Consider the following 12,782-nt stretch of genomic DNA (forward strand, 5'->3'; position numbering starts at 1 on the left):
ACAAAAGAAGCAGAGTTCAAATTCAAACCAAAGTCAAAGGAACTAGAGAAATTGATGCAATATGTTTCTCACTGGTTGATCACAGCACAGCATTAGCACTGGAAACTAGTTGTAACTTGGAAAAAAAAGTTGAATATTGAAGCAGTGTCGACACAAAACACTGATAAAAAATGCACAAGTTTTTTTAAAATTAGAAATCTATCTTGGACTGCAAGTGGATTTTACATAGGTCATAATGAAATTAAACCAGCAAATAATTCAGAAGCTTAAAATATTAGAAATTTGTAAAAGCATACAGCAAGTAATTTTTTTTGCAAGAGTAAGGTTATGATTCTTCAGAACCTATCACCATTAGTGTTCTTATAGGTATTTGATTGATCTGCTCTGCATTTCTTGAAGTTAAAATGAAACCACGCAAAATGCTAACACATTTATACTTAAGGTTTTCTAGAATTGTTAGGCATTTTAAGGAGACTATAGCATCGAAGAGTAAGAAAGAAAATCAATTTATTCATGCCAATTCATAAGGATAAAGGTAGTCTAAATTCTGAAAAGTTATCTACCAACATTCAAAGGGCATCTTGACAAATATATAAATAGAATGGGAAGAGACATGTGATCCCTACAGGGGCAAGGAGTTTTAATTCAGTCCAGCAACATGGTCGGTACAGGTTTGGAGGGCTGAAGGGCCTGTTCCTGTGCTGTAATTTTCTTTGTTCTATTTAAAAGTCTGGCTAAAGTTGGACACTAAAGGGCAAATTAGCACAGCAAATCCACATCACCTACACAAAAAGTAGGTATTTCAGTGCTGGCATGATGCTAGGAATGTCAAGATGTCCCAACAACAGGTGGATCAAATAGGACGTCCCTTTCCTGGTTTGCTACACACTTAATCAGCTTGTGCTTACAAAGCTCAGAATACAAGTTCCAACATTGTGTATGATTTCAGAATTTATTTAACAATTCCAAGTGTGCTAAGAATTACACTAACAATTCAGGATTATTAGTCAGCCTCACAATGGGACTCACTTATGCACCCTAGAAGTTACATTCATACAGTCTGTGCTCTAAACAAAATATGTCCAGGCATGGTCACTTTTTCAAATAAACAGAGGCTTGGGGGGACATTGTTATGGGGAGTGCTCCATGGAAACAATGCCTCAACCAGTGGCGACGTGCCTGATTAAAATTTAAACAACTGCTTGGGGGTAATTGTCGTCTTGTGCATTTTGTGGCAGCACTTCAACTAGAAATCTATTTGACAACTGTTGAAACTTGGTACTCTTGCACTTGCCCTGATGAATACAAGATCAAAAGCTTTGACAGCATGTCTCTTTTTACAGCAACACTTAGAAACATCTGTAATACAGGATGTCTTTGATCTATATCCATCCACCAGAAAGTGTTACCTGGTCTAATCCTACCTTTGAGCTCTGTCTGTAAGATTAAATATGTACCCAAGTGCTCTTTTGTAAAAAAAAAGTGGAGGTTTTTGCTTCCATTACCCTTCTGAATACTGGGTTCCATACCACTATCACCCTAATGAAATCAAGTTCCCTCTAATCCTTCCACCAAATACTTTAAACCTACATTCCCTGGTTATTGACCTAACAGAATAGCTCACTATTCATTTTACATGCACTCAAGTAGGAATACATAACTTTGGATTGAACTTTTATCTGAAAGACTTCCCTTTCCAATAAGGCCAGCATTCCTTCCATTGTACACTCAAATGCAAGATTATATGTGCAACATTTGGAAGAGGGCAGCATCCTAGCTGATCAAGTTCTGCCACTGTACCAAGCTGAAACTGATGTCAAGTAATCCAGAATACAAGAGCAACTAAGCCAGAGTGGGGGAAAAGGATTTGTCAGCCAAGCCAGTGTTTGCCACTCAATCACTAACCAGAGACCTTACCTGAAAGTATGAACACAAAACAAACAGGACACCAAGTCTCGAGTTTTTATCTTGGTCAATACTAATAAATACAACTATTCCAATAAATAAAAATTTTAGAATGAGAGAAATAAGGGAATAAAAAGTTAGGCAAACTAACCATCTACTGATCTACTCTTCTCCTTCAGTTACCACGCCCAAAGAGGGTGTTGTCAACTATGAACTTACATTGCATTGGTGCGTGATCACGCTCAGCAAAGTACTGCAGTGGTTTGCTGTTGCCTTCCGCAGTGTGGTTGACAGAAAATAAAAGTAAATGAATGGCAGCAGTTTCTCAAAGTTCCAAAATCATCCTACAAAGAATGTAGAGAAATACTATACTCAATTTACCTATCAAGTGGAATTAAACTAAACCAAAAATGTTAAATTTCTTAATATTCCAAATAGACCCCATTAGCCAATCTGTTCTCAAATCAATATCAATGGGAAGATCAGCATTTGAGATATTTGCAGAATAGACAATGATTAAAATGCTACACAATTTGATATGCATATCAATAAATATTCTTTATTTGTAAATTTTGCACATTGCGCTTGTACATTACATCCAAACATCATTTGAAATGGATGTCTATTGTAAAACCTTAAATCAGAAGTTTCATTTTTCTCTGTACACATTTATTGGTAGGACATCTCTCGTCACTAGACATTTGTATAATTCTCACAGTAAAGAGAAACATTTAGTGAGTGGGAGAGGAGAGGCTTTGTTGAAAAGTATAAAGTAAGCTTTTGCAGACATCTGGCTGAATACTGCATAAGCTTCAAGAAAGCAGATGAGCAAAAATGTGCTCCCCACCACCAGCCTGGGAGAGTGTAGAAAGAAAAATAAAAATAAACCACACCACCAATTGTTCAAGGTAAAATTATGCAACAGGAAACAAAAATCTAAATTTTTTAAGATTGAGAGAGAAGGCGCAGTGGTCAGAGTGTTTGTGTAGAAAAGGATAGCTTCTGTTTAAAGCATTCTTTGCTAGTTTACACCAGCTGTCGTCAGCCAACCATTGCAGACACTGTAGTCATTGGAGCGACAATATTTGTTAAATTTCTCCTTTAGGTGCTGCCGGTATTGTTCTCGGTTGATGTAGAAAGATTGATTATTTGTCTTAAATGACTGTATTTCATCTTGGGTAATGAAATTCTCGTCTTCAGAAGTACATTCAGATTCTTCCTGAAAAATCAAACCAGCAAATTACCACAAATGATTTACAGCACAATGACTTGTTTACTACAAATCTTGTTAACTAGCCAACAGCTGCATTAGTAAAAGAATGGGAGCTTAACTCACTCAAGTCATTGACCTGAAATGTAAACTGTTTTTCCCTCCACAGATGTTGGCTGAATGGCTGAAAATTTACAGCATGTTTGTGTTTGGAACAGTTACTGGGGCCATTGAAGTAGTGAGTGATTGTAAAGTCAAAAATATTGAATTTGCATTTACTAAAACTGTCCCATTAGTAACAGAATATTACTGATTTAGAAGTAGCATTTTCAACCTGGAGATTCTACAAAATGCAAGAAACAAGAAATCTACATAATTCACCCCAATGGGTCTCTTAGAATCATAGAAACCCTTTAGGGCAGGAGGCAGCCATTTGTCCCATTGAGCCTGCACCAGCCACAATCCCACCTGGGCCCTATTCCTGTAACCGCATGTATTTATCCTACTAACCCCAGAAATTTAGCATGGTCAACTTAATCCACACATCTCTGGACTGTGGGAGGAAATTGAAGCACCCAGAGGGAACCCACACATACATGGGAAGAACATGCATACTCTACAGAGACTGAGGCCAGAATCAATCCCAGGTTCATAGTGCTGTGAGGCAGCAGTGCTAACCATCGTACCACCTGGTACTTTGTACTGGTGTGCAAAACGTATGGGTAATAAACTGCTATATGATTTCACTTTACAACTTCCTATTTAATCGGCTAGTTAAATCTCTCTTTATAATTCTAGGTTGGCTGCTCAATTCCAAAAGTGGAATTTGAACGCATTATCTTCAGATCTGTGATGAGTCCATTATTGCTTTTGTGGGGCCAATATAGTTCTTGATTTCTGGCTTTGAAATATTAAAATAAATTGTTACACCTGAAGCGCACAGCCGAGTAAATAAAATTAATTTGTGGCCATTTTGCCTTAGACAAAATATGCAAATCACAAGACTGTGGACTGAAAAATCACGTGCAAAGTGAACATTTCTCAGGACAACAAATGAGAAAACCTCCTGACAAGTGCCAATGAACCTAAGCTTTGTCAATTGTTAGATGTGTGCATTTCATTTTGCAAAATGTTAGAATTAACTCCATCTAGTGGACAGTTGTGGCACCATATGATCAGGTGGACATTTGAGAATGTTAAATGAGACTTTGGCGAGGACCCTTTCATAAAGAACAAACTATTGCACTACCCCTACCCTATTCCGTCACTCCCTTTTCTCTTTCCATGGCCTTCACCATGCAGAAAACTGCACGCCAGAAAAACCTAGCCTAGGTATCCATCACCCAAGCAACATTATTCCAATCAGCAAGATGAAATGGACTGTTTCAAAGTTTAAAGCAGTACTTGCTAAGTGATGATCTGCTCCTTTTTTTTGGACTCTGCCAAAATATATTTTAGCACTGCCCCAAACCAGGCACAGAAAGAAGAAACGGAGAAATGAGAGTAGTTGGCCAAATATATTCGAGGGCAAAGTTGAACAGAGGATGAAGGGCTTCAAAGGGAAAACCTTCCTGCAGCTGGAATGAATTGTAAGATTCAAACAAATTGCCATTCATGTCAGAAGCCAATCAGCACACCCTAAAGATGAGCTGTAGGAACTCCACAGCTGCTTCAATGACATCTGCCCATTCAATAGCAATCAGCACAATTCACAACTCACATCCAGGCTTGGGCCAATAAGTGGCCCAATAATATCCTTCAAGACGAGAATATGACTGAAATCTCATCACTTTATCCATTCAGCAAGTGGTAATAATTTCACAATAGGCTTCTTTCAAGAAACCCAAGAATGGTGGCCAGCTAAGATGTGTTTTAAGCAACAATGGTTGCAATGTGCTGAGTAACGGACAAAAAGCTGGGAGACTGACCAGTTTTCAAATACCTGTTCACAAAAAGAACTACTGCTTCTAGCAATTTTGCACAGGAAACCATTCATTATTTCCCCAAGTTCAGCTCTATAAATTCAAAGGAACGTTTGTTCCAATATCAAGTTCAATTGAAAATTGAGAAAGCGCTTGGCTTCCGCTATTCAGTAAACCAATAAATTTTCCTCACACCCCCATAGTTCAAATCAGATTTATCACAGCCTTTTGGCACTGTCCTGTGGCATTGGTTCAAGACTTATAAAACAAGGCTGACCTCGTCTATATACAGAACAGGTGCTTTGAAATCTTTACTGGCATTATTCTTTCGGAGCCTTGCATGTTGGATGAATGTATGTAGAAACAAATACAGCTGTGTTCTCATTACATATTTTGGGTTATACCCACTCATTAAAAAGCAGAAAAACTATTACAAGAAAGTCTTAAATCAGTAATGTATTTTTGCAAAAAGAAATACATTTTCCCCAATTCTACACTTGGAATATTTAACTACTGAAAATAATTCTTACATAAAAATTTTTAAAACCAGACTCAAATTTCACAGCAACACAGTGGCTAGCACTGCTGCCTCACAGCGCCAGGGACCTTGGTTCAATTCCAGCCTCAGGTAGCCGTGTGGAGTTTGCACATTCTCCCCAGTCTGTGGGGGTTTCCTCTGGGTGTTCTGGTTTCCTCCCACAGTCCAAAAGATGCGTGTTAGGTTGATTTGCCAAGCTAAATTGCCTTTTGGCATCAAAGATTAGCAGGGTAAATGTGCGCACTTACAGGGATAGGGCCTAGGTGGCATTGTTGGGGCAACCTTGATGGGCCGAATTGCCTCATTCTGCACTGCGGGGATTTTATGATTCTAAGTTGCATTGTTTCTGATGTAACTTGTTCTGTACTGTTAAAGAGAAGAATTTTAATTCTCATGTTGAAGTCAAAAAGTTGCTCTCTCTCTCACTAACTTATAAAGTTTGTGAATTCCCCACAACCAGTTAAATCAATTTTTCTACTTCTGTTAATGCTTTTGAATACAAATTAAAAGTAGTTTATTTATTAGTCACAAACAAGGCTTGTATTAACACTGCAATGAAGTTATGTGACATTCCCCTAATCACCTGGAACACCTAGATAACAAGGCACCCTGTCAGATTCCTATTTGTTGACTACAGCTCAGCCTTCAACACCATTATTCCTACAAAACTTATCTCCAAATTCTGTGGCCTGGGACTTGGCTGTTTCTTCTGCGATTGGATCCTAGGCTTTCTACCTACTGAGACTGTCCTCAGCCCCTTACAATACTCCTTATAACCTAAGACTTTGTGGTCAAATTCCCTCCAACTAGATTTTAAGTTTGCTGACATCACCACCGTAGTGGGACGGACCTCAACTAATGACGAAACGGAGTACAGGAAAGAGACAGGATTTGGTGAACTGGTGCAACGACAATAGCGGAGGAGATAGTCTTCAACTTCAGCAAGCGTAGTGGAGGACATGCCGCTGTCTATATCAACAGGGCGAAGTACAAATGACCAAGAGTTTCTTGTTGTTAGGTTTCAAAGAACCCTAACAACTTTTCCTGGTCTCTCCATGCCGCACCTCTACTTTCTCAGAAGACCAAGGAAGTATGGGATGACTACTATGACTTTCACCAACTTCTACAGAAAGCATTCTTTGCCATATCACAGCTTGGTGTGGTTCTTGCTTTTTCCAAAGACCACAAGAAACTACAAAGGGTTGTGAATAAAGCCCAGTCCATCACACAAACCAGCCTCCCATCCACTGACAACTCTACACTTCCTGCTGCCTCAGAAAAGCAACCAGCATAATCAAGGACCCCACATATCCCAAACATACTGTCTTCCACCTCCTTCCATCAGGAGGAAAGATACAGAAGTCTGAGGACATGTACCAACTGACTTTTCACGGTATGCTAATACATGTGACAATAAATCAAATCAAAACTGGAAATCAGTGAACATTTAAATGTCTGAACATGATGAAATACAACTTTCATACTTACAAGTAGTTCCTTTAAGGTTTTTGTGCCTCTTCCCCAATCAGGCAGACAGGGTGGTGGAATTTGTGAAGATTGTGAAAAATGTTTTTCTGACAGTATCTGTGCTACCCAAACTGGCTGTTGACCACTTTTCTCTAGTGAGTTACAGCTATCTTTGGTTTTGTCATGATGTAACTCATTATGAAAAGTGTTACCCAAGTTTTCTTGTCTGCTTAGGTCCATGTTACAATCTCCAGTATTTTCACTCTAAAGGAGAAAGCGCAGGCAAAAAATTAGAAATTTCAAAAAATCTCTTAGCATTTTTATTTTTGGTCTCATTCAAAATAGAAAATATGCAGCTAAAAACAAATTTAAACCAGATGTGTTCAGTCATCTCTGGAAATCTGTGGAAAGGATAACCAAAACCATGGAACACAATGTGCTTAGGCTGTGCAGTCACAACTTTCCTCCACAGATAGACAAGTTCCAGTAACTAGTTCCACTAAGTTACTTCTGAAAAAAATACTCCACATTTTGCCAGTGAAGAAATATAAACAACTAGAAAAACACAAAGCGGGAATCCAAATTGATTATATTTAATACCTTTTTTCATGAAGACGAGTTTTTTTTAAAAACACAGCTGACAATTCAATATATAACCTTGTAAATAAATGTACACCTGGTGAAAATAATTCTGGAATAACTGCTCATTATAGCTGCAAATGTTAAAATCCAGGCTTTAAAAAGACGCATCACTCTCAAAGCGACTGGAGTAGACACTACAGAAACAGTTTAGAAACCACAAACCTGGTAATGAAAGACCCACTTCTGATGGGCAATAACAAAAAGGACAAAGTTAAATATTTAGGCTGTTAGTTACATTTTCCAGGCACATCTATGGAACTGCTCAAAACCAAAATACTTACATCATCGTCACATTTTACGCCTTTGCCTTTCTTCTTTTTCTTCTTGTTTTTGCCTTTTGTGTTCTCTTCAGCAGCATTGGCCCAACATTCTACACAACTGTCCACACCATCTTCCTCTTTGTCCTCTACACAGTGATGTACACAAGTATCATCGCCTGACAAGAGTGCAAAAACATGTTAACATGCTAACATGCTAAATTGTAGTTGTTTTCTACTGAGTTCAACAAAAATAATTAGTCTGGATGCTGTTAAGCCTTAAAATTTAGGGTATACCTCATGCCACATAAAATGGCTTCAACTACGCATATTTAGAACTTCTGGTGCCGGATTTCCGATCAATCTAGTTTTTGCAGCAATTTTAGAAACCCAATAGCAACTGTATAGTACAGGCGCTTGCCAAATTAGCACACATACTGCCTAACATAAGAACATAAGAAATAGGAGGAGTAGGCCATCTAGCCTTTCGAGCCTGCCCCACCATTCAATAAGATCATGGCTGATCTGAAGTGGCTCAGTTCCACTTTCCTGCTTTCTCCCCATAACCCTTAATCCCCTTGCCTACCAAAAACCTATCTACCCGCGTCTTAAATATATTTAGCGAGGTAGCCTCCACCACTTCAACGGGCAGAGAATTCCAGAGATTCACCGCCCTTTGAGTGAAGTTCCTCTTCAACTCTGATCTAAAACCGTCCCCCCACCCTTACCTTGAGGCTGTGCCCTCTAGTACTGCTATCCTTTCTAAGTGGGAAGAATCTCTCTACCTCTACCCTATCCATCCCCTTCATTATCTTATACGTCTCTATAAGATCCCCCCTCATCCTTCTAAACTCCAACGAGTACAGACCTAGTCTATTTAGTCTCTCTTCATAGTCCAAACCCCTCATCTCCGGTATCATCCTTGTGAACCTCCTCTGCACTCCCTCCAAGGCCAATATATCGCTCCATAAATGCGGCAACCAAAACTGCACACAGTACTCCAGCTGCGGCCTCACCAGTACCCTGTACAGTTGCAGCAAGACCTCCCTACTTTTATATTCTATCCCCCTCGCTATAAAGGCCAACATTCCATTCGCCTTCTTGATCACCTGCTGCACCTGCAGACTGGGTTTTTGCGACTCGTGCACAAGGACCCCCAGGTCCCTCTGTACCAAAGCATGCTGCAGCTTTGCCTTTTAAATAATAATCCCTCCTACTATTAGTTCTGCCAAAGTGGATAACAAAGTTGAAAAAAGTGCACGTTTAAACTTGAACATGGAAATCTTACCCATTTCATTTCTAGTTTGGGGACTGGCAACCTTTTGTATCTAAAAGAACCTTAAAATGCCTAAAGTATTAGGAGCAGCCAAATAAAAATCATTTCTAAACCAAACGCATGGCAAATTGCCAAACTGTTAGAATGCACAATTTGCATACAAGATACATGTTTGTGTAAAGAAAAATCAAAGCCAAAATAAATCCAGCTCTGGATGGTCATTAGTTTCGATGGCTTGATTTTTCTTTGTATCTACAGAAATATGCATGTTCATGTTTAATGCATAAATTTGCATGAATTATGCATGCATGTTGGAAATGTAAAATGGTTAATCATATTAAATTAATAGAAAACTGCATGTTTCCAAAGTAATAAGACTTTTTTTAAAAAAAAATCTTGTGAACATTGACATTTCTTTTACTATAATTGTCAGTTAAATAATCCAGACTACAATCAGGATAATTTATGGCTATTGATTCTCATTATTAGAAATACTTCTAATAGCGCAAGCCAATTGTCTCAGCTGTATTAGACACAACCATGATTGCAACCATAATTGGTTGCTTAAACAAAAGGCACAGCCTTTCCCCTCCTTGGGTAGCCCCTCTGAATGGGGGTGACTTGCTTCCACACAATAGTTCTCAAATGACGGAGGTATCCAATGTGCACCTACAGTCTATCACAGGTGGACCAGGTGATGGTTGGAGAAGCGGGTGGGGGAGGTGCCCATGCTGCCACACGCTCCTTTTGCTCTTAATGCTTGGCTTCAGCTTGCTCTTGTCTGAAAAGAGATGTTCAGCTCCTTCCCAGATGCTTTTTCATCACTTCAGGTGGTCGTGGACCAAAGGCCAAGGATTCCCAGGTGTCAGTGAGGATGTTGCACTTTGTCCTTGAAGCAGTTCCTGGGACTCACTTGTCACTTCAAAGTTCAAAGTACAGCACTTGCTTCAGGAGTCTGTGTCAGGCATGCAGACAACACAGCCCACCCAGCAAAGCTGATTGAGCACGCTCATTGCTTAAATGCTGGCCTGACTGACACTGGTGCACCTGTCCTGACAATCAATTTGTAGGATCTTACTGATGCATAGGTGGTACTTTCCCAGGGTTTTCAGGTGCCTGGTGCACATAGTCCACATCTTAGTCATTTGAAGAGTAGGTATCACTACTGCTCCAGTCATGAGCCTTAAAACAGGTCCTGGACTTTAAGCAGGTGACGAAAGGTGTAGCTGATACACTGCTGATCCATGTCAATGTCTGCCCTTGTTGACAGTAGGTTCCCAAAGTATGGAAAGAGACCCAGGACCTCCATGGATTTTGATAACTGCGTATCATCTACAATCACGCTCTCAAGGTTTGTTTAACCTTCTAATTTAATCTTAAAACCACAATTGCCACACATTTTTAAAAATGATCAAGTCCAACAGGATAGATAAATTTTAGATTAAACAAATTAACAACAAGGAAAAGTGTGTTTACGTCTAGTTCTTTCTTGATTGAAAGGCTTTTTAAGATAAAAACATGACCTGAAAACATTGGAAATTACAACAGAGATATTAAAGAGCTGCATGCAAGAGACAGGGGGGCAGTGGTAGAAGGCTGCTTGTGTGACTGGAAGCCAGTTTCCAGTGGTATACCACAGGGATCAGTGCTAGATCCTTTATTGTTTGTGATGTATTTAAGTGATAGTTGACAATGTGGGGGGAATAAGTTTGTGGATGACACTAAGATTGGCATGATGATTAATAGTAAGCAAGTCTTTCGGTTGCAGGAAGATTAGACAGGTTGATCAAATGAGCAGGACAGTGCAGTTGGAATTTAGCCCTGAAAAGTGCCAAGTGATGCACTTTGGCAACAGTAACAAGACAATGAAGTACTCAATGAATGGTAGGATGTAGGAAGCTCAGAGGAACCGAGGGATCTTGAGGTGCTTATCCACAGATTCCTGAAGGAAACAAGACAGATAAATGGGGTAATTAAGACAGTGTACTGGACAGTTGCCATCAGTCATGCTGTGGCATAGAGTAAGAGTGCTAGGTTATGTTGGAGCTGTATAAAACTTTGGTTAGGCCACAGCAGGAAGAGTGTGCGCAGTACTGTCACCTCATTATAGGAATGATGAGACTGCACGGGAAGGGTGCAGAGGTAATTCACTAAGATGCTGCCTGGGATAGAACATCTGAGAGGCTGGTTAGGCTTGGATTGTTTTCTTTAGGTATGATGTGGAGATGCCAGCGTTGGACTGGGATAAGCACAGTAAGAAGTCTTGCAGCACCAGGTTAAAGTTCAACACATTTATTTGGCAGCACTAACTTTTGAAGCCTCAAGCTCCTTCTTCAGGAGAGTGAGGACTTGTGCACACAAACAGGGCATATAAAGACAAACTCAATTTACAAGATAATGGTCGGAATGCGAGTCTTTACAGGTAATCAAGTCTTAAAGGTACAGACAGCGTGTGTGTGAGAGAGTGGAGAGTTGTTTTTAGACCAGACAAGCTGAAGGGGACCTGATTAAGGTGTACAAGATTGAGGGGTATGGACAGCACAGATAGGAAGCAGCTGTTCCCCTTAGTTGAAGGGTCAATAATGGGGGATCATATTTCAAGGTTATGGGCAGGAAGTTTAGAGGGATCTGAGGAAATTTTCTTTTCATTTAGGATGGTGGGAATCAGGAACGCACCGCTAGTGAGGGTAGTGAAGGCAGGAAATCTCAACTGTTGAAAAGGTGCGCGGATGAGCACTTGATATGTCATGACATTCAAGGCTAAGTGCTGGAAAATGGGATTAGTGCAAGTTTTGTTGGTACAGACCTGGTGAGTTGATGGTCCTTTTTTGTACTGCATGACTATGCAACTGGCATTGCCATTCGATGACACCCTTGGTTCTATAATGTCAGCCCTATACAATTTGTCCATTTTAAATATTGTTAATAACATGATGCTTCAAGACTTTTGGTATCACTCTGACCTGTTTCATCATGATTGCAGATACCTTCAGTGCAAGCTACATCTGATCCTTCTCGGGAACCAGTCTCACTGCCTTCCATACTTGAGGAGTAACCACAGTCACTACCATTGCAATGTGGCGATAAACCTGAACGAAAATAAAAACATATTAGGGAGAAATTTCAACTAAAGCTGTGTCTACAGTATTGCTTTATAGAAGAAAGTATTTGTATTGAAAAATATCACTGCGTAAGTTTTGTACTGGGTACAACTACTTGATTTTGTGCACTATTCCCTGAGCTGGTAAAGTGGTTTAAAGATTAAACATGTTTATCTCTTCAATTTTCTCCATCACTTAAGTTTTCATTCAAATAAAAAGGATTTTAAACCAGAAAAAAAAAGAGAGCCTGGATTCCCAGCAGCTTTGGCTCCAGAGCAAGTTTGCAGTAGCATGGGGTAATGTTGCCTGTCCGACTAAACCTCATGCAACATCTGCCCAGTCAATTCAGCAGCATGTAAACTAAATTTGAGTCAAGGGCTGTAGGATGAAGACCCACTTCAGGGGTTCATCAGAAGGTTCCATTTCATCAGATAGAGCACTAAACTGAGGCCTTGTCTGTTGGC

The 12,782-nt window shown here is 39.7% G+C and overlaps 1 protein-coding gene across 4 annotated transcripts in view; it reads right to left on the reverse strand.

Annotated features, from left to right (window-relative positions):
• Nucleotides 1-2,437: 2,437 nt before the first annotated feature.
• The window catches only part of ggnbp2 (gametogenetin binding protein 2), a 56,131-nt gene continuing 45,786 nt past the window's right edge, over nt 2,438-12,782 (reverse strand). For all 4 annotated transcript variants that reach the window (XM_080210835.1, XM_080210834.1, XM_080210837.1 and 1 more), the window contains exons 10-13: nt 12,181-12,306; nt 7,966-8,120; nt 7,064-7,306; nt 2,438-3,124 (exon numbers count right to left, since the gene is read on the reverse strand). In XM_080210835.1, coding sequence (XP_080066961.1) covers nt 2,927-3,124; nt 7,064-7,306; nt 7,966-8,120; nt 12,181-12,306 — 722 coding nt within the window. In that variant the 3' untranslated portion in view covers nt 2,438-2,926. The remainder of the gene's footprint in view (nt 3,125-7,063; nt 7,307-7,965; nt 8,121-12,180; nt 12,307-12,782) is intronic.

The sequence above is a fragment of the Carcharhinus amblyrhynchos genome, chromosome 23 (genome assembly GCF_965287045.1).
Source record: "Carcharhinus amblyrhynchos chromosome 23, sCarAmb.v2.hapA, whole genome shotgun sequence".
NCBI classification, from domain to species: Eukaryota; Metazoa; Chordata; class Chondrichthyes; order Carcharhiniformes; family Carcharhinidae; genus Carcharhinus; species Carcharhinus amblyrhynchos.